The sequence below is a fragment of the Oryx dammah genome, unplaced genomic scaffold (genome assembly GCF_014754425.2).
Source record: "Oryx dammah isolate SB20612 unplaced genomic scaffold, SCBI_Odam_1.1 HiC_scaffold_23, whole genome shotgun sequence".
Taxonomy (NCBI): Eukaryota; Metazoa; Chordata; class Mammalia; order Artiodactyla; family Bovidae; genus Oryx; species Oryx dammah.
The window spans coordinates 117,518,807-117,545,494 of NW_024070207.1; the positions used below are offsets into that span (position 1 = coordinate 117,518,807).

At 40.6% G+C, this 26,688-nt stretch overlaps 1 protein-coding gene across 1 annotated transcript; it reads right to left on the reverse strand.

The window, feature by feature from the left end:
* Positions 1 to 310: 310 nt before the first annotated feature.
* Positions 311 to 23,893, reverse strand: TXLNG (taxilin gamma). Its single transcript, XM_040266558.1, has 9 exons — positions 23,594 to 23,893; positions 21,058 to 21,149; positions 16,660 to 16,830; positions 15,233 to 15,427; positions 12,909 to 13,028; positions 11,216 to 11,290; positions 5,954 to 6,046; positions 4,347 to 4,442; positions 311 to 3,488 (listed from the first exon to the last, which is right to left on the reverse strand). Exons 1-9 carry the CDS (start codon positions 23,880 to 23,882, stop codon positions 3,198 to 3,200), a joined length of 1,422 nt encoding a protein of 473 aa, XP_040122492.1. The 5' UTR covers positions 23,883 to 23,893; the 3' UTR covers positions 311 to 3,197.
* Positions 23,894 to 26,688: the final 2,795 nt, after the last annotated feature.

Below are 26,688 nucleotides of genomic sequence, written 5' to 3' on the forward strand. Positions count from 1 at the left end.
ACCTTGGAATGTGCTAAGAGTTGGCCAAACTGAAGAAATACATAGTCCTTTGGGATTTTTAAAGCTTTGACGACAGCTACAGTGCAGAATTTTCCTAGTCCTCTTGTTTTAGAGGTTAAAAAAAAAGTCCTAACATGTTTGGCTACATAAAACTTGTTTTCTGTCCCCAGCCAGAGTGGCTGGGGTACCAGCCCTTTTTTAAGTCATACAATAATGAAGCTACCTTTTAAGGCACAAGGACAGTATCTACAACTGTCTTTGGATTTGATAGACATTAAGGTCACACAGGCAACAAAATACACAGAAGCTGTTAAATTTATCATACATATTTACTTAATCTATACAGAATTGAGTAGATAAAATCAGATTCACATTAGTGAAAAATCTCTACAAAATGTCTTTGAAAAGCAAAACAAGACTGCCTCTTAAACAATTCATATCCTCATGAAAGACGTGGGCTGTAAAAATAAAGCAGTGTGTTTAGCACAAACTAGAAGATATCTGCATCATTTTTTCACAGTTATTTCCATCTACAGTCTGAAAGAGGTAGATTTTTCTGCAACACCTGAGAATTGAATTGATAACCAGGTGTAATAAAGGCAGTTGCATACATAACTAAAAAAATACTGGTCTCAAGACCAAGAAATGTACTCCTACAAGTCTGAGGATGAAATGGTCCATTATCCAAGACCCAAGTTTTCTCTATTCCTTGGAGTCTCCTGCCACTATAAATAATACACATCAAGATTCCATGATGGTGCAACAAATGCAGTTGAAGCAAATTTGACATTTAATCTTTCCTGGGCCAGCCTTAGTAGCATCTGTGTTCTAGAATGTGGTAGAAATGGAGCGTGCTACAAAGCCACAATGCTGGGCTGGCGAGGTGATTGCCTTAGGAGCGTGTCTTTCTCAGAGGGTCCCATTCGTATTTATTCACAGGGTAATGAGAGGAAAGATTCTGAAAGGATACCAAATGCACCCAAGACAGAATCCATGTCCTTTAAACACCATGAGAGCATCTAGCTAAAAATACATAGCAAGCCAAAAGCAGCAGGCCAAGTACTGTTAATCACGTCGCTTTATAAAGCCCTTGGAAATATGCAACAGGTCCGAGCTTTACGATCTTCCACACTGGACAAGCACCACAAAGAAACGTGGCGGGCTACACAAATGGCTTAAGACAGTAAGAGCTGTACATCCAGCAGAGCGCTTGTGAAATGGGATCATTAGTACTAATTTTACAGTAGAGTATATTTCTGATAGATACCTCCATTTCCTCTCAGGGAAATGAGTCCAATATTTCATTTAGTAGCCAAAGGTGATAGTTATAAAAGGCTGTTGGAGAAAGATGTTTGTTTTTGCTTCCAACTCATTTTGACAGTAATTAGATAACAGTGGGTTTCTTTTCCTCCACTGTCTGGCCCTTTGCTTAACATGACCAATGGTGGAAGCTTAGATGTAATCCTCCACTCCAGGTGCTGTTGCCGACAATTTTCAATTCTTTCAACCCAGTTTAGACCACGAATGTGACAGGACAAATAAAACTTTAACAAAGAGAAAAACCCTTCTAACTGGACAGAAGAGTTTGTTCAGTCCAGTAAGCAATTCAAGAAGTGTCGGTTTGATAGTTTTGCTCAGTGGAATGTGCTAACATCAGTTCTAGTAGAACCTTTTTATTTCATAAAGTATTTCAATGGAAATTATACCAGGGACAAAGTCAAACTCTTTGTCAGTGCAGCCTGGTTAATGATGTGTATAAACTCGACCACATTTGACAGTGTGAAGAACAAAGGAAAGTTATAAAAGAACAAATCCAAAAGTGATGTGCTGCATTTCCGAAGTCCCCCATTCCAAGTGTAGACACCTTGATAATACTGTTTTGTTTTTCCATAAAAAAGAATAAAAACTAAGAAAAGGGTGAGAAACAGACTGAAAGCATAAGTAATAAATAGATCCTGGCTACTTAGCTCTCCGCCACATTTCCTTTAAGTTAAAAACGCTGGTTCCAGTCTTTCTGTTTTAGACATGAAATAAAATCAGTTTCAGCTAGCATGATCATAATTAAAATTCCCTTTTAAAAACCCTGGAGAACTGTACTTGTTGGACTCAGAATAGTTGGACACCGACTTTCAAGTAGCCAGAAAGTAGTGGAGGGACTTCTGCTTAAGAAAAGCTACACAATGGTTTTACCCTCATTGTCTTAAACTGACAAAGGACTGTCAGTGGTAATCTCCATGGGAAGTGGAGGATGTGCACCCAAAATCCCAACTGAAAAGCAAACCACCAGGCTCCCCACACTGTAGGCTTTCAGGTGGTCCAACCAGGCGCTTCTAACCTGAAAACAGTGATGGGACGATTTTTTACTCACATGAACAGTAAGCCTGTTTCTCCAATGATTTGCCTATATATACTACTTTGTTTAAATTATACCTCTATGTACATGTTCTGCCAAAACAAACTCTAGGCTTGCGGACATCTCAATTTGTCAAGTGATATATCAAAAAGCTAATTTGAATCAAATATGCTGTGCTTGTTTCTGACCCAAGCTTTCAGTTTTATTGGCATTTAGATGGACAGGGAGGCCTTGCGTGCTACAGTCCATGGGGTCGGAAAGAGTAGGACGCAACTGAACTGAATCATCTTGATTTTCCTTTTTTTTTTTTGAGTTATATTCACAGGGAGGGGTGGGTATTTAAATGAATATTGTTTTCACATCAAGGAACCATTATCAGGGAGTTCACTGGCGGTCCAGTGGTTAGGACACGGTGCCTTCATTGCTGAGGGTACAAGTTCAATCCCTGGTTGGGGAACTAAGATCCCAGAGGCCACAAAGCACAGCCAAAAAAAAGAAGGAACCATTATCAGAACAAAGTTCCCTTGTAATGGTCAGCCCTGGTGAATGAAATTTTAATTCAGACAAAATTCTGTGCAAGGAGCAAGGGAGAGGGAAAAAGGCAGTGAGCACATGCATTCTGATGAAGGGGAACGAGGCAGATGTGCAACACGGCTGAGGAAAATGTAGAGTAAAACTATTCAAACCTGCCAAGCAGCCTCCTGTACCACTTAAGTCCAGTAGTTCTAAGAAAATACAGATATGGTAGAAAAAGTAAGAAAATTTTCACCACAAAACCAAGTTACTACTAACAGAGGAAGTTATACACAAAATAGAGCTCTCAGTACAGTGATCATACTTGGTCTCAGTCAACTGACTCGATGCCGGGCCCGGCTCCCAGGGACCCGGCATCAGGGATAACCCGGGCGGCACTTTGCCAGGTGGCACCAGACTCCTCTGGCAAAGCCAAGGTGGTGCAGGGCTGGGCCTCGGGTGGCGCTGGGCCTCTGCCTGCTGCCCTCCCAGACACCTGCTCCTTCAACACCTCCACCTTCTCGTTGAGCTCGTTCCTCTCTGTCTGCAGAGCCCGGCACAGCTTCTCCAGCCGTTCCAGTTTTATTTGAAAGGCTTTGTACTCTTTATCTCGGACAGTTTTCTATAAAGAGGAGAAAAGGGAGGGTTTATTTAACCTAACTGAATATGAATTACATTACTGGACACAACAAATTAAGTCTTTTGAGCCACTTGTTGGGTCACCTGAACATGTTCAATTTCTTCAAACACTTCCTAACATCCAGCTAGCTGAGTTCTGCACACTTAACTATGGACACCAGTTAACGTGCTTCTGATGTGACAAAATGAAAATCCCTCTGTCATGTTTCTTAAAAAGAAGCAAAGTAAAAAAAAAAAAAAGAACCAAAGTCTACCTTTAATAACATTTTGTACTGATAAATTAATAAGGAAATTCAAGATACTCACCACTAAAGACTAGCAGATAAACTAAGGGCTTGCCTAAAAACAGAACTCATTTCCACATTATTTCTCTCATTTTACCAATCCTCAGATGAGAACAAGATTCAGGGTGTGTTATTTCGTGTTTGCAAACCTCAGCTTTGTAAGACTGGCAGAAAGTATTATGCTGCTTTTTTGTATGGACTTAAGGTAGAGATAGGTACCCAAGTTGGTGGCCTGTGCTCCCACTGAGAAACCTGACCCAGCCAGGTGGGCGCCTGGCAAAAAGGCAGATTCCCTGACCCCCACACCAAGTCAATCAAACTTGCTGGAGCCCAACAACTCAGGTCTTAGAAGCTGGGGATCCCAGCAGGCTGGGAGGCAGGAAACCCAACACCTCACTCAGGGTCCTCCCTACAGCCTAGCTCCTGATGGGACAGACTGCACACACCACCCATCTCTGCCCAGCTCTGGCCAGTCCCCAACTGTGACAGCAGTGTCGCAAGGTGGCGTTTCCCTAACCTGAGCTAAGATCACACCCTCCTCGCGGGAAGCCACTTACCTCTTCAGCCATTTGCAGAAGTGCTTTGTTATTCTTTTCCCACTTGGTCCGCCATATGATTGTTTCTTTTTCCAGTTTTTTAATTTTCTTTGTCATCTGTGAATTGACACAATTGCAAATTTAAATTCAAAGTGCCATTCCTTATCTCTACAGCCAACCCCAAGCCCTGACTGGTCCTCCCTGCCCCCATCATCCCCCTGCCTGCCCCAGAGTACCGCTGGGTGCAGTGCCGGGGGTGGGTAGAGCTCATCTCTCCAACTCCCAGGGTGGCGGTGGCCAAAGAGGGGTTCATACAATGAGAAAAACACATCTCAGCTCCTCATTTTTCAGAGGCAGCGACACCTGGTGGAAGCTGCCCGCCAGCACACTCTGAGCGCTCGCTTGGGCCAAGAGCAACCATCCTCCTTCCCAAGTTGTACCAAAAACATCTGTTCCTGAATTTTCTGTGCATTAACAACTTCATGTGATTCTTGGAAGGAATGAGGTTCCCCCTCCTCCCCAAGATGGAGAACTTGCCTCCGCCCCAACCTCAGAGGCTGCAGCCGTCTGGGAACCAGAAGCAGCAGAGGGGACCGGGGACCAGGGGAAAGTCATTAACCAGCTTCCCTAATACAACTACGACTCACTGCTTCAGGTTTTGCTAAAAATAAAATGGATCCAAAAATCAGAGGAATGTTCTTAATGAACACCGCCAGAGCCCAGTTTTCAGAAATTCAGGACGAGATTTCACTCTGGTGCCAACGAGCTGGCATAAGGACAACCGCACCCCCCTCCACCATTCCCATGCCTCTGGCCGCAGTCTCTGGGTTCCCCTGATGTCTGAAGGGGGTCACTAGAGCCCTTGCCCCGCCAAGCACTGCCTGAAATATGCCACTTTATGAAGGGCAAGCATTTTTGTTATTTGTAAGGAGGAAGGCAGAGAAAGGCCACAGAACTCGCCTCCAGTCACACAGTGTGGACCTTCAGCCCAGGGCCATGGTCCTGCTACCACCATCTCCCCCTATGCTTCCATCCCTAAAAGCCCCCGGTATAAGGATGGACACGTGGGCACAGGTGTAGACACTGGGTCTTAGTTTAATATCCAGGATACAGGTCTCCTTACTGTAGGCAGGAAAAAGAACCAGAGCCCCAAAAATCACTCTGGTGGAGGGAGAAAGAATTCAGTGGGAGTATAAAAGAAAAAAAGAAACCTAAAAAGGTAGAAATACCAATGATTATCAACCAATCAAAATACATAGCTAGCGTTCTGGGCTTGGCTTATCATTAAATAATTTAATCTTCAAGGACACCATGCTTTGTGAAAAGGACTGGGGGAGGGTTGCGGGTATCACCTGAAGCCAATACAACAGACACAACAAAAAATAAACCACTTTATTGCTAAGAACAAATTGTATTCAATGAGGAGTTAACTTTGGTGGCCTAGAGAGCACTAGCTACATGTGGTACTACTGAGAGCAAAGTGACAGGATATGCCGCCACCGGAGGATCGGAAGAGATGAAGAGAGCACGGTAAAAACAGGAATACACCCAAGCCAAGGGGATGCTTCAAACGGCTTATTATGTCAAGTCACTTCTAGGCAAATACTCCACTTAAAATAGGGAAATACCTTTTCCATTTCCTGCCGGAAGGTTGTAAACAGTTCATTGCTTTTTGCCATGGTAGTCTGGAATTCTTCAAACTTATCCATATAAAGAGAAAGCTACAGAAAACAAGTATGAAAAATTTAGACTTCTAGGTAAATGACTTAAAATCTCAGACTTTCAAAAAGAACATAACATGGTTAAACATTAGTTACCTGTTCTCAGTGACAGAAATAAGAATAGATGCACACCCAATCCTCAATCCCAGACATCAATGGCTGCAGTTCTAAAAACCTACCGAAATGCACTGAAACTTAAGGAGGTTATGTTGATCTCACCATCTTTATATTTTAAGTGTTTAAAATATACAAATATTAGCTCCATTCCACCAATTATAATAAAAACTGAAGGATGTGGAATAGCTTTTAAATTTCATACAACAAATCCTTTATCAAATACCTCCTTTCCTTATATTTGAAAAACTGATCCTTGGAAAAAGATCATTCTTTTGCAATACCACCTGCATAGTTCTTAGCTTGATTTCAGAGATATCTCTTTTTTAACGTAGGCAAGAAAATGAAACAGAAACCAAAGAACTGGTTTGGTTGGGAGAGAAGAATTCAGTGGGAGTACAGTTAAGAGAAAAAAAGATAAAAGAGGTAGAAACATCAATATTTCTTTTAACTCCAACCCTGAAGGAATTTTTATTCTAGCTGGGAAAATAACACCAACTGACAAGGAAAGCAAAATGTGGAACACGAGTCACTTTTTCCTCCCACAGGACAGGAATTCACAGAAGCCGGGGTTGGAGAAGGCACAGGAAGGGTCAGAAAAAAATTGTTGCTTGTGGCTGAGGCCAGAGCTAGGTCTCAAGGGCAGGCTGAATTTTTTCATTTCAGACAAGGAAGGAACCCTAAGAGTCCACCTAACATAACTGCATTAGTTTAGGATGAGTAAACAGGCCCAGAGGCATAAAGTGCTTTGCTCAAGATCACACAATACATACAAAGAAAGCAGAAGAGAATAAAAGACCACCAGAGGCCAAGAAGCAGTATCAGCAACGCCTTTCCACTTTCAGCAGTGCCGTGTCCATAGCAGCAGAGAGAAGCCGTGACCAGGGAGGGGAGGGGCAATGTTCCGAGACGGAGCGGGGAGGCTGGTAGCAAGAGGCCAGCTCTGCTGGCTGAGGAGATGCAGACCAAAAGCGAAGCTACCAGTGGCACCAGGCCAGAGGAGGTGATGATAAGACAGTCAAAGCGTGCCTGGGGAAGGGTGAGGCCACGGGCCAGAACGAATAGAAATTTCAGGGCCAAGAGAAGAGCACAGAGGATTTCCGCACAGAGCAGCTCATAGAGGGGCGCACAGTGACAGAGTCTCTGGGCTGCTGGCCTGGAGTCGGGAACGGCGATGAGGCTCGGGCGGGTGGACAGAGCAGTCCTGGCACTTGAGGGAGATTCTTAGAATGGTCTGTTTTTATCAAATATGGGACATGCGGGTGAACTGCCCCATCAGAGTTCAATGCTGCCCCCCTCTGGGTAATCAGTATGTGACAACTACCATCTTGGACGTAGGAGCCTAGATTACAAAACAGTGGTCAAAACACACCAATATGATGAAGAGTTCATCAACAAAGCCTGGAAACGGACATGGCAAACAAGAACAGAGGACAAGATTGACTCTTGGGAAGAACCGCATATTTAGGGAGCAGAAAAGGAAGAGGTGGCAGCAAAGGAAACAGTAATGATCAAATAACATTACTCAGGAGACAAGAGAAGCTGCACTCCTAAGAGTTCAATAGAACTTGAACTGCTGTGAACTCGGCAGAAGGGCCCCCTGGGGCCTTGCATTAAAGTCCATTTTCTGAAGCCATATATAGACTTTTTATATGTTTTCCACATCGATTCTCTTCTCCATTTACATGGACAACTGACTTTATAGGGCTAATAAGGGGTTCAAATTTCCTAGAAGCATTGTAGCACAATAATTTATGGTGGAAAGTTCAAAAGACTTCTCCAACTGTCACTTTAAGTTAGGCTAGCTTTGCAGGAAATGAGTGTCACCACATTGTAAAACATGCCCAAAGACCAAGAGCACTCAAAAGATGTGTTCAGGGCTTCCCTAGAGTGGTCAAGAATCCTCCTGCTAACGCAAGGGTCACGGGAGCAATCCCTGCTCCAGAAACATGCCATGGGGCAGCTGAGCCCAGGCACCTAGAGCCTGTACTCCACAACAAGAGAATCCGCAATGAAGAGCAGCCCCTGCTTGCCGCAACTAGAGAAAGCCTGAGTGCAGCAATGCAGACGCAGTGCATCCATAAATAAATAAACAATTTAAAAAAAGAAAGATGTATTCATAAAGATTCAGGCCAGTCTGCATTTTAGAATGAGTCTAGAGTTCATACATTAAAGAAACTTGTTACATGATAAACTTTCAAAATGAGTAATACATTTTTCATCATCTAGCTAACCTTTTCTGAGAAAGGATGAATTATTGCTACAAATACCTAATTTCACCTGTCTGTAAAGACATGGGAATTCCTTCCTGCACCTCTTTTTTGAGTAGGGAGGAAGCATCTGTTACCCTTCTTCCACACAAGGCACCCACAGAGAAAGACTGCATTAGAACAAACCTAAGGGGTCTGGATTAAAAAGTGGGGAGGCAAAAAAGAAAAGCCTAAAAGCCCAGACAGCTTCATGGGTAAATTCTACCAAACACTGAAAGAACTAATACCAATTCTTATCAAACTCTTCTCAAAAAGTAAAGAGAAGGGAATACTCATTCCCTTCTAAATACTAAAACTCATTCTACAAGGTCAGCATTGCCCTGGTACCAAAAGATAGGACAGGCCAGATAAGAAAACTACAAGGATGGTTCAAATAGGCAAATCAACAGAATAGAATGAAAGACAAAAATCATATGATCATCTCAACAGATGCAGGAAATGCATTTGGTAAAACTCAACACCATTCATGATAAAAATGCTCAACAACAACAAAAAAAGCTCAATGGGAAATTCCTTGGCAGTTCAGTGGTTAGGACCCTGTGCTTTCATTGCTGAGGGTACTGATGCAATTCCTGGTCAGGAAACTAAGATTCTACAAGCTGTGTGGTACGGAAAAAGAAAATAAAAAATTTCAACAAACTAGGTACAAAGAAGGTCATATGTGACATACCACAGCTAACATTATACTCAAGAGTCAGTGAAAGGTTGAAAGCTTTCCCTCTAAAATCAGGAATAAGACAAAGATGCTCACTATCACCACTTCTGTTCAACACAATAGTGAAACTCCTAGCCTGCACAATTAGACAAAAAATAAACAGCATACAAATCAGAAAGGAAGAAGCAAAACTCTTTGCTGATGACATGATCTCATATACAGAAAATCCTGAAGACCCCACCAAAAAACTGGTAGAATAAATTCAGTAAGGTTTCAGAACACAAAATCAATATACAGAAATCAGTTGTGTTTCTATACACTAACAAAACATCTGAAAAAGAAAAAAGAAATAAATTCAAGACAAAAATAAGTGGAAAGATACTCTGTGTTCATGGATTAGAAGAGTCAATATCATTAAAAATGTTTATACTAGTCAAAGCCCTATCAAGATTCCAATGGCATTTTCCAAAGAAATAGAAAAAATAATCCTAGAATTTGTATAGAGCCACAAAAAATAAAAAAATTGAGTGCCCCAAAATAAACCCTCACAAATACAGTTAATAATATTTGACAAGGGAACCAAGAATACTCAATGGGAAAAGGAAAGTATCTTCAATAAAAGGTATTGGGAAAATTGGATAACCATATGCAGAAGAATGAAACTAGGCTGTTATCTCATACCATTCACAAAAATTAACTTGAAATAGGTTAAGAACTTAAAAAGATTTTAAACTGTAAACTCCTAGAAGAAAACATAGGTAAAAAGCTCCTTGACAATGGTTTTGGCAATGATTTTTTGGATAAGACACCAAAAGCAAGAGCAACCAAAGCAAAAATCAACACATGGGACTACGCTGAACTAAAAAGCTTCTATACAAAAAAACAATCCACAAAGTGGAAAGGCAACATACAGAATGGGAGAAAATATCTGCAAACCACATATATCTGATAAAGGATTAATATCCAAAATATGTAAGACACTCATACAATTCAACAGCAAAAACAATTAATTAAAATTTGTAAAAATCTAATTAAAAAACCAGCAGAGGACTTGAATAGACATTTTCCCAAAGACATACAAATGGCCAACAAGTACATGAAAAGATGCTCAATTATCACAAGTCATCGGGGAAATACAAATCAAAACCACCTGTCAGATTGGCTAAAACAAAAAAGGCAAGAGATAACAAGTACGGGTGAGAGTGTAGCGAAAAAAGAGCTCTTGTGCACTGTCAGTGATTACACTGGTGCGGCCACCACAGAAAACAGTGAAGAGGCTCCTCAAAAACTTAAAAACAGAGCTTTCACTGATGCAGAAATTCTGCCTCTAGGTGTGTAAAGAAATGAAAAAGAGGATCTCAGGGATCTGTACTCTCGTGTTCCTGCTCTGTGTTATCCACAACTGCCAAGGTGTGAAAGAAACCGAAGTGTCCTATCAACAGACAAATGTATAGAGGCTGTGGTATACGGACTTCCCCTGAAGTCCGGGAGTTGAGACTGTGCTTCCATTGCAGGGGGGATGGATTGCAACCTTGGTCAAGGAACTAAGATCCTGCATGCCATGTGGCACAGTCAAAAAGAAAATTTTTTAAAATATGTGGTATATATACACAACAGAATATTATGCAGCCATAAGAAAGAAGAAAATCTTACAATTTGTGACCACACAGATGGACTCTGAGGGCATTATGCTAAGTGAAATAAGTGAGACACAAAGACAATACTAGATACTGTATGATCTCACTCACATGTAGAATCTTACAAAGTGAAACACAAAGAAACAGAATAGAATGGTGGTTGCCAGAGGCAGAGGGTGAGGAGAAAGGAGGTAAGTACCGGAGATCTCACATAGCATGGTGACTATAGTTAGGACCCTGCAGACAGTGGGACCAACTGTCCCATCTGCCTGGTTCCTGGGACTCAGGACTTTAAACCAAGAAGGTCCTAGGCAGGTCAGGTTGAGGGGGTCACCCTAAATGAAGAGGAAAACTCCAAGAGGGACGTGTGACCCACTCTCAGGTCTGCTGGGAACAAGCAAAAGCATCTGAGACGAGATTCAAGGTACATTTCAAAGGAACCATAGATTTTTTTTTTCCCTTACAAATTCTACCACCCCTGCCGTCAAGTTACCTGCTGTTTTAGTTGTATTTCTTGTTGTTTCATTTGTTCATATTTGTGTCTTGATTCTGTTGCTTCTTTTAATAACTAGAAAACAGAAACATTCTGGCAAAATACTAATAGTAATTAAAAGATGACTACAAGGCCCAATGTCCAGATAGTTGGGCTTAATTCTTCATTATTTTAGCAAGAACCATGAGATGTTAAATCATAAAAAAGTTGATATCACTACATCTATGAATGAAATAATCTGTCACATTAATCATAAATGTAGGAATAACAGTTTTATTCCTTAGAGAAAGTACCTGTGAGGCCTAAGTTCATAAAACTCAGGGTTAAATTGTATTTTTTTAGATGAAAACAATTAGAAGTCTAATATTAGCAGAAAATATGGGTGGGAATCTTGACATTATCTGAGTCATTCAGAAAGTCTCCCTGGAACTTCCCTGGCAGTGCAGTGGTTAAGACACTGTGCTTCCACCATGAGGGACACAGGTTTGATCCCTGGTCAGGGAACTAAGATCCCATATGCCATACAGTATGGGAAAAAAGAAAAATTAGAAAGCCTTTCTGCTCCACGAGAGGCAAGATGAGTCAGAGTGAGAGGGTAGGGAGCAAAAACAATGAAATCAGAGAACTGGTTTCTGATCACTTTTTTTTTTAAGTGGGGGAGACTAATAGAATGGAAGCTTTAATTTATATACTTGAGTTTAAGAAAATTATATAATGAAATTACATAGTAGCAGGCAGCTGTGAAATTCAGTTCCTGAAGTAAAATGTCACACTTAGTCCATTAGTCTTGAAAAGTCTTTAAAACCAACCAGAAATACATGTATCGTGTGTGCATGTATGACATTTCTACTCCAACTGGGGAAATGACAACTGTCTCTTCAATTATGCATAGGATGGCCCTGTCAGTTCATGTGAAAGGAGACGCTGTGCAAAAAATACATCTCTCTTAACCCTAGACTTGCATTCAGCATGACATGTTCTCATCATGAGGCCCCATTGGGATCTGAGTCTTCATATTTGGCTCACCTTGGGGCCTAAGGGACTTGAATGAAAGCTACATGGGACACTTTTCATTACTGTAACCACTTCTGACTTTGTCTTTATTTTTTGGTTAAGCAGGTAAAGTTGAATTTTCATGTATTAAGTATATATACCCAATGAGATTCCACTGTACTCACAATTACTGACAGATAACATAATCTGAGTACATATTCTGGGAATAATGCTGAGTGATTAGGGTATAGAGAATTGTGTTAAATTTTTATCAGAAAAGTATAGTAGAATAAACAATTTCCCTAGTTTCAACTTACCTGTTTGGAAACAAAATCTAACAGTATGTATCAATAGGACACCCATGTTTGTAAAGCTTGCTATTAAACTGAATTCTTGAATATAATGTGCTAAATACTGGTATAATCCGTAAACTTGGTAGGCATTATCTAAAAGGTGAAATAAATATTCCAAGCACAGAAAAGTGCAACGAATGCAGGTCTTTGCACTAAGTTGGTCTAATTCCTCCAGTGTATCTTCTGTATGTAAAGTTGAATAGAAAGAAAAGGCTAATGCTTTCTAACACACGTGCCCTTTATAATCTAGAAGAAAAGAATTAGCAAAACCTAGCGCTACCTGAAACGCAGAATGGCTTTGGTCACAATTTTGGTCATCATTTCTTTTTTTAAGAAATAGCACTTACAAACTCTCTCTCTCTCTGATGTTTCTCATCAGCTTCTTTTATCAGCTGTGTCGTCTGCTGCAGTTTGGCATCCACAAGTTGTTGCTGCAGTTCCTTATGTTTGAATACTTTATCAATGTGCTATGGGGAAAGGACAATTTCTTCCGTCACTTAATGAGAAGAGGGACAGAATGACGAGGACACATGAGACAAGTTACAAGACCTCACTCGTGAGGCTGCTTTTCCTGCCAGGGCTAACACCAGTGGGTGCCTGTCTGAGAGCTGTGCTGGCAGAAGCCTGTGCTCAACCTGCCTCCCTCTGGAGATGGCCCATCGGTGCCTCAGTAGCTGCCCTGTACCTCCTATTTCAGCACTAAGGTGAAAATGAAGCTCAAACTGTATCAAGAAAAAGATGGCTAAGGAGATCAAACTGTTAAACTCATCCATCATACACGTAATTCCTGGATAGTTTCTTCTCCCCATTAAAATTTCCCAATTTCTCAGTTGGAGGCAGCATGCTGTTACAGGAGGAACGGCACCAATCAAATCCTCGCCTCTCTGGGGGGAGCCATACCCATAATGCAACGGTGGTACTGTGTAAAGTGCTTGGTACTTGCCACTTACCAGATACATTTGGCAAAAGGCTATTATTATTTCCAAGTGGAAGTATTTAGTGGTTATTTATGTATGATAAAGTCATCAGAACATCCCTCTCTGACCAAGGAAAGAACATTCAGTAATACTTGAATAAGGCTCACAGTAATGTGATTTAAATATCCATAGCTTGCAGATTTTCTATATCATTGTCATATTAAACAACAAAACGAAAAGAATAATTTTAAGAAAAGTGAGAGCTTTATAATCTAATAGAAAGTTTATTCTCTAGGACAAAAATGTTTCTTAAATAAACACACTAAGAACTTAAAAAAAGAGAAAAGGAAATCTTTATCTTAGAGATCTGAGACACATCAACAGTAAAAGAGATGGGTTTTATTTGGATCTTGATTCAAATAGCTTGTTTTTCTTTTTTTAAAAAAGGACGGAGACAACCAGAAAAATTTAAATGATGACTAGATTTTAATATTATATAAGTACTGTTAATTTTTTAGGTGTGAATACAGTATGGTAGTCACACCTAAAAACGACTCCTTCATCTTGATGAGGTCCACCCGCAAATATACATGAATGGACTGATACCTTGGATTTGCTTCCTAATAACCCAGGAGGAAGTGATGGGAATATAGCTGAAACTATAGTTTCATCTGCTAACACCAGGTGATACAGTCTCTACTTTTCTTTGTAATTTTCCATAATGATAAGAATAAAAAAGGTAAGCAAAAAGCATCGAAAGTGATAGAAAACCTTTTAAAAAACTTAAGTTTTTGAAGGGCCATATGTAAAACTAAATTAATAGAATCTAAAATTTGCCTTGAAAATTGGATAAAATAACCCAAAGAGATGCCACGATCTCTGTTTTTAAAATCAGGTCTTTTAATCTATCTGTGTAAATGATACAACACACATAAGAGAACAATGTTTTACTAACTTAAAAGGCAGGGTATCTTTCATTTAAAAAACCTAACCCTTTATTCCTACTCATTTGACCTCTAAAAGGGAGGAATTTTAAAAAGCACATGATCATCTATTTGCATTTAATCTAGACACCATACCCAGACTTCCCAACTAGCTTGTATAAGTCTTAGTTTGGAGGCCAGTGACCAAGATAAGCAGCCAGAGATTCTTCCAGTAAATTTTTTACTTCAACTAGGTGTAAAAAAGTTTAGAAACAGGTTCTTTTTTTCCTCCTCCAAATGGTGTAAAACCCTCACTTAAAAAAAATTGAAACACAGGTATAATGCAATGGTGCTTAGTCACTCAGTCATGTCCGACTCTGTGACCCCATGGACTGTGGCCCACCAGCTCTGCTGTCCATGGGGATTCTCCAGGCAAGAACACTGGAGTGGGTTGCCATTTCCTTCTCCAGGATGCAATGGTAGTGTAGACCATATAGATTATTACAGATGTCTAAAATACAGCGTATTTGGGGGCCAGGTTACTTACTCATTTTTAGTCTAGATAAGGTGGGAAAAATCTATGCCCAAGTCATAATCTTCCAGAATCACATGGAAGACAAGTTGTGCTTAACAGTCTCCAAGAAATTGCTTCACAGACCCAAATCCAATGACTTCTGGGCCATCCCTAAGAATCCTGTGAGGAAAGGATTCCACTACACATACACAAAGGTTCTAAAACACCCCAGAATGAGTGTTTCAGTGAATGGTTTTGGTTCATCGTGACAGGGGACAGTCCCCGCTAACGTCCCCTAAACACCTGATCGCCCCTACCTCCTCCCGCAGCGCGTACTGCTCAATGAGCTTCTTCAGCTTCTCGCCCAGCTCGATGTTCTCCTGGCGGAGCTTGGCGTTGTGCATGTCATGTTGCTCCAGCTGTGCCTGGATTTCATTCAAAGTGATTTGGAAGTGTGCAGTGGCTTCTTTCCGTCTTTCTTCCTCCTCTCTGGCCTGCTGCATATTTTCTTCCTTATTACCCCAAAAAATTTCTGTTAATGGTACAGACCTAGACATAAGATACTCACAAAAGACACTGCTGCCATGGGGGTTCACTGCTTGCTGCCCTGAAGTGGTGCTTCTAAACTGGAATTCCTTCCCTTTATTTATGACCGGAACGCTCTCATTTGAAAGCAACCAGGTTCTCCTAAACAGATAATCAGAGACACAAGGCTGCCCTGCTCTAAAGTGCTCTGTGGCCATCTAAAGCCCACTGTGCTGAGAGACGAAGAAGGAGCTTCCCCAGGCAGCCAGCTACCTGCACGCAGGCTTCCCAAATACCTGCTCTCACTGGTCTCACGGGGCAGCAGCTGAAATCAGCCTGAAGAGGGAAATCCCTTCTTGCACCTTGTTTTTGGGGTTATCCCTTCTACTCCCTAGAGAGCAAGGGGCAAAAGGAATGTGTATCTTAAAAGCTTAGTCCCAACTCTTGCTCAGATACAAGTGCTAAGAGACCTCTATGTGTCTACAGCGTTATCAGTCCAACCAAAGTGTGAACTTGCTGCTACGGGGAAAATACCACCTAGTTTCATAAACACTGAAATCCAAGGATTCAAAAACAAAGAAAAACTAATGGTTCCCCCATCAGGTGAAGGTCCATTTCCTGAGGGCTCCTATGTTCTAGGGCCTTGGGTGTCTGGCGTGGTGGGGGAGTCTGATGAGCGATCCCACTCAGTCACATGAGGACAGGCCCACCTGCGTCCCTGCCCCTTTCTCTTCTTCCCTTGTTGGTGCCAACTACCTTTTGGGTACCCGCTGCCTCAGCTTTTAATCAACCGAGGAGTAAGTATTCTTCTAAAAGTACTTGTCAATGGGGAGCTGGAATGGGCAAGGGCAGCTGGCAATGCAGCCAGTAAACAGCCCTTGAGGAGCTCAATGGGGCCTTTCCCTTCCCTCAAGTCTGCTCCTACTCATTTTGGTCCACATTTCACACATGCTAAAAAATGACTTCAGTGCTCAGCCAGAAACTGCAATTTGAGCTTTCGAAGCCATGGCTGTTAGCAGGAAAGCTGTGGTCTAAACATCAACCTCATCTATATTCCCCACGAGCAAGTACGAGGTGTGGTAAGAAGCATCAGGCCAAGCAAAACAGAATGATGGCTGTCTCCAAGGAGACACAAGGATTAAGTTCAAATGGATACACGGTGACTATATATTCAGCTAAGTTGGTCTCTCCTGAAAAACAGAAAAAGGAACCAACTCACCTTTAACGTCTTATTGTGACGCTGAAGTTCCCTGCAAAGAGACTCAAGCTTGCTTCTTGCCAAGATAGCCTTGCTGTGTTCACTCTGCAAATGAACTTTCTCTTTCACGATCTGGGCTTGCTTCTTCTGCAGAATCTTCATTTGCTTCTGAACGTTCCTGCTCTCCTCCAGCTAAAATTAACAAGCACTTTACATTTAGGAAATACAGTGAAAACCTTTAAGTGATGGCTGGAAGAATTCCAGTAAGAACCATGGAATACATTTCCCAAAACCCACAGTATTGTAGTGTAATATTTTATTTAAATTGTTTTGTGCTATGCTACCCTGCCAACCTTCTCTCTTTTCATTATGATAAGAAAGCAAGCAAATGATTTAGTGTAGGAGAAAAACAATCTTCAGTCCTTCACTTATTTATTAAAAACAAAACAAAAAATGATGTTTTGGACAACTTTTGAGGAATCAACACCATAACGTTTTACTTTCTTGAAAAACACACTCAAGCTACTTTATTAAACTGATCCTCCAAATTAGAACTTAATAAGCAGCAATCAGTGTTCCTTGCAAGTGGAAGGGGAATCACTCTCCTCTCACTTGTAGGTTTAGAGCAAATGTGTCTGTTTCAAGGTTAAACCAACACCAACAGATAAGATGGCATCTTTACTGACCTATCACTGAAGGAGGAAAGGATGCTGAGTCACTATTTCAAGAGCAAGAGTGACACCTTGTGGCCTCTCAAAACACCATGCATCCTTGCAGGCGAGATGCTTATAGCTATTAAAAACACCTTTATGGAAATTCCCACCAGAAAATAATTTTTTGTAAAATACCCTCGTAATCTTACTCAGGAAGGGGGGGGGCAGCAAGATCTGCAGACACTATCAATAACTCCACTGAGAACTGGAACTCCCCTTGCCCTCCCCCATTCAAGGTAACCACAACCCTGAATCCTGGGGTCCCTTCCTTTGCTATTCTTGGTATTTTATGTCATCCGTGTGGTGTCCTAAAAGAACTCGTTTTGATTTTAGTTTTTTTGACTTTATTTGCTACTGCAACCAAGAAACCCCATTTTAAATTTTTCTTTAAATGAATTCAAGCTTAACTGGCCACATGTGGCTAGTGGCTACTGTTTCTGACAGCACAGCTACAGATTATGCTGCCAGGACTCCTCTCGATTCTTTGCATGTAGCTACGTAGCAGGGACCAGCAAACAGACTCTGTAAGTGGCCAGAAAGGAAATATTTTAGGCTTTGACTGTTTTGCTGTCGTTGTCTTTTAAACAACACTAAGCCATTCTTAGCTTGTGGGCAGTACAAAAACAAGCCTTGCAGGCTTTGGCCCACAGGTTGCATAATATTTCACTAAAAAAAAAAATACAGCACACAACACACTTTGTTGACCCAGTCTCTTGTCAGTAGGCATCTGGGTGGTTTCCAGGTTCTATTACAATTCGCATGTCCTCACACATGTGCCTCCTGGTGTAATACACACCACGCAAAGAATTTCTTCTGGGTTCGAACCTAGAACTAGGGTTTTGGGGAAATGATTTCTAAACGTTCGTTGCACATGACAACGGCGCTGCTTTCCAGAGCGGCTGGCACATTTACTCTCCCACCAGCAGCTTATAAGAGATCAAACAGATGTCCTTCTTCTCTAAAACATCAGTCACCACTCTTCATTTATGCCACTTATGACGGACATAAAGTAGCATCTCGCTGTGGCTTTGATTTGCATTTCTCTGAGTATTCATAAGATCAAATATCCCTCGTATATTTATGTACCTTTATGTTAAGATATCGTCACATCTTGATGTTTTCCCACTTCTATGAAATACCTCTTACACGTGTCTGGCCCAGTTTTCCATTGGGTTGACTGTCTTTATCATATTCATTTGTAGATTTTCCCTAGCTCTTCCTGACATAGAATCTTCTGTTGGTTATTATTGGTTGAAAATATGTTCTCCCCAGTTCGTGATGTGTCTTCTCCATCTCTTTGAAAGTGTCTTCTGATGAAGAGAAAGTCTTCATTTCAGTGGAGCCAATTGCTGAGATGTCTCCAGCAGCGCTTTTTGTGTCATAAGAAATGCTCCTCTTACTGCAAGTTTGGTACAATATTCATCTGTTAACATATTTAAATAAACCTAAACAATATCTAAAATTTTAGGTTCTTAATCCATTTGGAATTCATCACTGCATATGGTGTTTAAGGATCTAATTTCATTTTTTTCCACATAAGGATATCCAGTTTTTAAGCTCCATTAATTTCTGAAAGATAGTATAATTCTCCTTGAATGCAACTATAGTTTATATAAGATGCTCTTCAAAATCCCCAAGGGGTGTTTTTTCCCATGGAACTAATAAGCTCCTAGGAATCTAAAATTTTATAGAAAGTAAAGTGTCAAGAATATCCACGACACTTCTGATGAGAAGAAGATATACCTACCCAACCAGGTAATCAAGATTTATTATTATGCTACAGTAATCTACGGAACTAAGGAACAGGAAAGAACAGCACCATTATGTACTAAGGACCAAGTTACAGGACCCATGCTTGGCAAGCGAAATGTGGCGATTTCATAAACCCATGTTATCTGGTGAACGTGGCAGCCACAAGCGCCAGTGATGTCAGATGAAGCTGTGACAAAAACGACAGAGGACTGTGACGGCTAAACGGAAGTTTCTGGAGTAATCCTTCGGAAAAAGGCTACTCCCTTGATGGTCTCACTGCTGCATAATCTATATGCTCTACCTTCTTTAAAAAAATGAGTTTTGTACCAAGAAACAAAGCTTGATAACATTTTTTGAAAACAGCACACATTTCATCCTTCATATGTTCAGCACAAATCTAAATCAAAGAGAGATTGCTCACTGAGCAACACCCCAAATTTACGTACGTGTCACATCCCAAAATGAATGTAGCCATTACTGGTGCTTTAAAAAAATTAACCATGCCACCCCACCACACACACATAAAACAAATGCCACGAAGAAAACACCTTAGACCCTTGCTACTTAAGCAGTGCTACCCAAGAAGCTGAAAGTACCATCATCACCCTCATGTGGGAGCTTGTTAAAATGCAGACTCTCAGGCTCCAGAGAATAACAATGTGCTTTTCAACAACAGAAGCCCCAACATCTGTGTGGGCCTCAGAAGGACTGCCGAGACCGCCCCTTCTGCTAAGCCACGCGTGACTCTCTGCTGTTGTCCCAACACTGGGTCAAGTAGCTGATCTGCTACGCTGCTTTTTTCTCTTTTACTCTTTTCCCTTTTTTGTCTTCTTTTTCTACCACTTCTCACATGATTCTCTTCATGTGGATAAAACCAACAGAACCGTCTTCCGCAACCAACGTTCCTGAAGCCAGCAATCTGACCTCCTTGTGTTTTCAGCAATCTTCACACCTGTGAATGCTCTGGGCTCTTTTCATTGATGCGTGGGGTTTACCGCTGCTCTGAATGGAAGGTGCCAGACTGCTGAATGCCAGCTAAGTGGAGGCATACACAGACTCATTTGTAAATAAATACAACTATAATTCTTTGAGCAATAATTCATTTTCAAAGCTGGTCACTGACACAAAGTAGTGTTTACAACATGGAATAACTGCCTTAACAACAGATGAAAATGTATAAAAATTGTCCATGATAATTCACCTAAGTATTTCACAAAAGATAGTAATTTACCATATTAGACCCACTCATTCTAAAAGTTTCCCACAGCCCTTACTTCAAAGGGTTTTATGGCTTTCCTATTCCTCAACTTAAAAAGGACAGCAGAGTTTCCATATTGAGAGTGCTTTCATAATTTTACAAAGGGAATTAATGTGACTTAAAATAACATAGGGGCAGAACAAATGAGGTTAATTTCTTTGAAAGATGGAAAAAGGAATGCCTGGCACATAGTGGATGCTAAATAAATATTTTCTGAGACACAGTATTGTTTTAGTAGACTCTCACCTAACTCACAGTTATTTCAATCCCAATGGTTAAGAGCCTTTATCTCTAGAATTCCCTTGGAGAAAGTTAAATACAACTTTTAAACATATTAAAAGTATTTAATGTATTTAAAAAGTTAAATACACCCTCCAATGACTGGCATTTAAAATATCACAACACAGGAATGGAAAGGTAGACTTAGAAATACTCTAAGATTGAGTCTCAAAAAAAAAAACACACTATGCTGTATCTTTAGCATTAGAATGCTCTATAAATGTGTTCTCTTATAGAATGAAGTCAGATAAACAAACAAACAAAAAAAGCCACAAGAAATCAGATTCTCATCAATTATGGAGTAAAATACAACTTTTACATTTAAAGTTATGTCAAAATCATTTTAAAAAGCTTATCAAGCACATACACATTTTGCTATTTTTTATATGGGCCTCACCCCTTTGATTCAATACTCACAAGATCGGCATATTTCTTACAGAGAGCTGCCAGCTTCTCTTCTGGAGTTGAAAGAGTGTTTAGGGCTTGCATCAATAATAAGACTTCTTTTCCTGGTGATTAAAAAAATAAGAAAGAAGTCCCAGAAGAATGTGATCAAATCTAACCTGTAAATTCTAAGTAGCACATCCTATGTTCTGACATTCAGAGTAAAATAATTTATGCCCATAGCTAGAAATAAGAGATTTACTAGCTAAATTAAGAAAGCTATTTTTAAAATCTGGATCAGCAGGCACCCCTTCCTCCCCATCTCTACCCCAAATTTCTCCACTCAATAACACTGTGAGCTATCTGTGAAAAGAACTTGCTGGAGGCTTAAAAATTCCCTTGCTTAACTACTGATATCCAAGTTAAGACAAAGGGCAAGTTACAAAGGGCGAAATATTTTTAAAAGCTTCCTCCTGACCAAGTACGAATACAGAAGGAAGTTCAAAGGGAATTTTGGCTGGTACTCTCTGCCTAAGACACTCATAATCACTGGTGACACAGATCTTTTCCTTTGAGCAATTTAAATAACTTCTCATGACTTAGTAAGCATGTTCCGTGTGTTAACCAAATTTAGTATTAAAAAAAAAAAGGATGTCAAGATGGCACTTCCCTTGGGAAAAAGAGCTGAACACAGTATTATTTTAAGGACTGTGGCAGGGAGAAGCAGGTGGCTGAGATAGGAGGGGACAAATGGTGTTTTAAAATAAGTGATGCATTTTTTTTCTTCAGCTGGGTAGTAGGTACCATTTTTATTTTTTTAAATGTTCACTCTTCCTGAAGGGTATTTCATTAAAAATACATATGTGGGGGACTTGCCTGGTGGTCCAGTGGTTAAGACTCCATGCTTCTACTGTAGGGGGTATGGGTTCAATCCCTGCTTGGGGAACTAAGACCCCACAGGCTGTGTAGTGTGGTGAAAAATATATTATGTCTATTGAACATGACTTTGGTATATACGGTGTACAGATTGCTATGATGAAAACAAGCAGGCTAACTTCAAAACAGAATGCTTTCCTATCCACAGAAAATTTTAGTAATAAATCCTCTCTCACTTGGCCCAAGATCAATAAGAATTTTTAAAGAAATGACTAAATATGATTATTGAATACAATTAGAAATAATAAGGTAACCTGCAATTTTTATGAAAATTCACTGTTTTTTTCTGAGATACAATTCACAGACCATAAAATTCACCCTTTTAAAGTGAACAATTAAGGATTATCACAAAGTTGTACAACTATCACCACTGTCTAATTTCAGGACATTCTCATCACCACAAAAAGAAATCCCATGCCAATGAGCAGTCACTCACCAGGCTCCCTCATCCAGGCCCCTGTTAGCTACTATTCTACTTTCTGTTTCTGTGGATTTGCCAATTCTAGATATTTCATATTAAGTGCAACTGTGTAATTTTTGGCCATTTGTATATGTTTTCTTTCTCTTATTATCTTCAAGGTTCACCCACTTGTATATCAGGATACATTCCTTTCTATGGCTGAGCACTCAAGTACTCCAAGATAGGATTTTGTGTGCACACGTTTTCAACCCTCTTGGAAATATAACTGGAGGTAGAACTGCTGTGTCATATGGTAACATGATATGTAACTTTCTAAGACTCCTCCTGCTTTTACACGTTTAACTGGGGTGGCTGATTTTGAAGAAATTTGTCTTGTTTGCAAGGAATTAATATTATTTTTCATATTTCTACAAATTTTAAAGTTCTCCAAGTTAACAAAAAATGGATTTAATAAGGAAGATCATCTCAACTCAACATATAGAAAACCAAACAAATAAAACACTGTTAATCTCAGGTAGAACAAGTATGAAAAACTTAGGAACAACCAGTAACCTTAAAATAAAAGGGAAAACCAGATTTCCTAATGGGATTTACCATACCACAATCTTAGTCCTAAATCTCAAACACAGCAGGAAAAAGAAAACATATTCTTGAAAACCCAGTCTTAACCCACTTCCTGAACTACACCTAATGTTACATCACCTCTAAAGTTTTGTGACTAGGTTTAAAATAAAATGATCAAATAAATCTATAGTTTTCACAGTGAATTTTGGTCAGACTACATTAAAGATGCAAACAAGGCAAGTCAAATACTACTTCTGGGTGGGAACTCTCTGGTGGTCCAGTGGTTATGACTCTCCACTTTCACTGCTAAGGGCATAAGTTCAACCCCTGGTTGGGGAACTGACATCCTACAAGCAAGGCAGCATGGGCCCCATCAGCCCCCACCCAAAATACTACTTCTGTCAAGTTGTCCCCAGATTTCTTCCACGAAAGCCCATCCCTGGCTACTTCCTCCTCTGCTACCTTGGCCTCCGCACGCCACCGCAGCAACAGGCCACCTGCCTCGCTGAGAATGACCAAGTGTTAGCTGAGCAACATCGCTCTCAACACTGGCCATGTTCACTCATCAGGCCTGTGCTGCTGGAAACACAGGTCACAGGAGCGATACGTGAAGCGCGCAGCCCCAAGCAGAGGCGACGAGGCCGTTACCTAAGGTTTTGTCTTTGTTCCTGCTGCGCTCTGAATCCTGCTGGCCATCAGGGGGATCTGTTCGAGCCTCTTGCCCAGGAATTTCCTCCCGTGACTCTCGTGTGCAGTATGTCGGGCTCACCAAACTCCTGCCCTTTGTTATAAAGTCACTGCGTGCATCCTCTTCCAAGGAATGCTTGTTACTTGTACCACCACAGTGTGAGTCTTGATGTTGAAGAATATCATTGGACTGAGAGTTATGCAACATATCCGCTTTCACTCCAAGCCCGCACATTCCAGCTTCTTCCATTGTGCCAATCACAAACTAGAGGGAAGGGAGAGGAGAAAAAAGATGGGAGGGGAGAGAAAATTAAATGTAATCAGTGTTTACAATCAATTACACACCATAGGCTGACAGCTTTTTTCTTTCTTAGTCATTTGTAAAATTGATGTAAATATGGTAGTTTCTAAGCTTCACTGAGAGGTGACCTAACTGTAAAGAGTAAGAAAATTCAAGTTAAGATGGCCGAAAAGCACATGAAAAGATGCTCAACAACACTAATGATTAGAGTAATGCAAATCAAAACTACAGTGAGGTACCACTTCACATCAGTGAGAATTGGCCATCATCAAAAAATCTACAAACACTACATGCTGGAGAAAGTGAAAGTGTGAAAGTGAAAGTCACTCAGTCATGTCTGACTCTTAGCGGCCCCATGGACTATACAGTTCCTGAAATTCTCCAGGCCAGAATACTGGAGTGGGTAGCCTTTCCCTTCTCCAGGGCATCTTCCCAACCCAGGGATCAAACCCAGGTCTCCCACATTGCAGGCGGATTCTTTACCAGCTGAGCCGCCAGGAAGCCCACACCTGCTAGAGAGGGTGGAGAGAAGAGGGTTGGTGGGAATGCAAACCGGTGCAGCCGCTACGGAGAACAGCGTGGAGGCTCCTGAAACACTAAAAATAGAGCTACCATATGATCCAGCAATCCCACCGCTGGGACTCTATCCAGAGAAAACCATAATTTGAAAAGATACATGCACCACAATGCTCACTGCAGCACTATTTAAACAGCCAAGACACGGAAGCCACCTACAAGTCTATCAACAGAGGAATGGGCAAAGAAGATGTTGTATGTATATATACAGTATATATATAATGGAATATTAGCCATAAAAAAAAAGAATGAAATAATGCCAACTGCAGCAACATGGATGGACCTAGAGAATGTCATACTGAGTGAAGTAAGCCAGACACGGAAAGACAAATATAATATGATATCGCTTATATGTGGAATTTACAAAATGGGTACAAATGAACTTATTCACAAAACAGAAGTAGAGTCACAGATGTTGAAAACAAACTTATGGTTACCAGGAGGGAAAGGGAGAAGAAGATAAACTGGGAGTTTGGGATTTACATATACATGCTACTAAATATAAAACAGATAAAAAAAGGACCCACTGTATAGCACAGAGAATGCTATTCAATACTCTGTAATGACCTATATGAAAAAGAATTGAAGATAAAAAGTGGAGATATATATATATATATATAACTGATTCACTTTGCTGTACACCTGAAACTAACGTAATATTGTATATCAACTACACTCCGATAAAAATAAAAGTAAAATAAAATTAAAGTTAAAACAAATCATACAACTGAGTGGTAGCAAAGGAAACAAGAAATGCCATTTCATTGTACATCTAAACTTATTTCACACACACAAAATAAACTTACTTCCTTATAAAAATTCACCACTTAAAACACTAGTACCTTAAAAGCCATGAAATTATCCCAAGTTAATCAATGTTCTTTTCTTAGGTCTCAGCCTCTAGGGCACGGTACAGCAGAGATGGCTCACTGACTGTCTAGCAGTAACCCAGGCTCCTCCAAAATCCTGCAGAGCCAGGACTGCTGGCCGAGCGCTCAGGATGGCCGACATTTCACAGCCCCTTTCACATGACCGGGACTCTCATGCGAAGTTCCCATCAATAAAATGTGAGCCAGAGGGATGACTTTCCCTTCTGCAACAAAACTTTTCTTCTGAGAAGCACACATTCTTTCTCCCCCATCTCCTTCCCACTCTGGCTGGACAGAGGTCTCCAAGACCCTAAGAGATGGCAGAGCCATAGGATGAAAGCAGCTCGGGCCCCTAAGCTCACACACATAACGCCACCCTTGTTACCAAGAACACCCACACTGGACTACCAAAAGTCACAGACATTGTGAGAATTAGGTGTTAAGCAGCTACCCCTGCTCTAACAGACAGCAGGCATGGGAGAGCAGGCTTCATTCTAGTATTTTATTCTCCACTAGTACTTTAAACTTACTTTCTCTTCTATCATCCTGGTCAACCCAGTTACTCACGGGGGAGGTGGTGGTTTTCTCCTTTTTAACACTACTTGGTTATGTGATGGGGCACAAATTTAAATTGTGTACATTTCCTCTCTGCATAAAGACGGCCTCTTCCTTTTCCAAAGAAAATTAACTGATGGGGAGGTGGCTAATACCCTTCTCTTATCACAAGTGGACAAAAGCTACATTACAAAGTTAGAGAACAGAGATTTACTATTTCAAATTATTCAATAGTATTCAGTTGAAGAAATGAAGATAATTTTTAAAGAAGATAATTTAAAGTATCAAAGTAGCAGGGAATTGAGAGGTTATAGGAACTAAATTCTTATCTTTTATAGTTGAATGTTGATAAATCAAGAACTCTGCTTTTGCAAGAATAAACTGGTGCAGCCACTTTTAAAACCTCTTTCACAATATGGCTACCTTCCAACTCAGTTAATTCTACCCCAAGGATTTTACCCTAGTATGTACAGATGTGCAGCCAAAGGCCAAGAATCTTAAAAGCTGTACTATTTGTAATTGCCCCCAAATGAAATCAACCCAAATTTCTATCAGCAGAAGAATGGATGCATTGTAGTGTGTTCATACCATCCACCAAAGAGAACCAAGTACTGCTAGATGCAGCAACAGGGATGAGTCTCATAGAAAACACCACAGGAAACCATTTACATATAAAGTTCCAAAACAGGAAAGCCAATCGTTGGTGCTAGAAATCAAGGGAGTGTTTACCATTGACTGTAGGGGCTTCTGAGGTG

What these genes read in the sequence shown, in the direction of transcription:
- TXLNG (XM_040266558.1), bottom strand. Translation starts at nt 23,882, where the DNA reads ATGGAAGAAGCTGGAATGTGCGGGCTTGGAGTGAAAGCGGATATGTTG. An exon ending in ATCAGAGAGAGAGAGAGTTT is followed by an intron (nt 11,291 to 12,908) that starts GTAAGTGCTATT and finishes TCTGTTTTCTAG; the next exon opens with TTATTAAAAGAAGCAACAGA. An exon ending in AAATACAACTAAAACAGCAG is followed by an intron (nt 6,047 to 11,215) that starts GTAACTTGACGG and finishes TGTTTTCTGTAG; the next exon opens with CTTTCTCTTTATATGGATAA.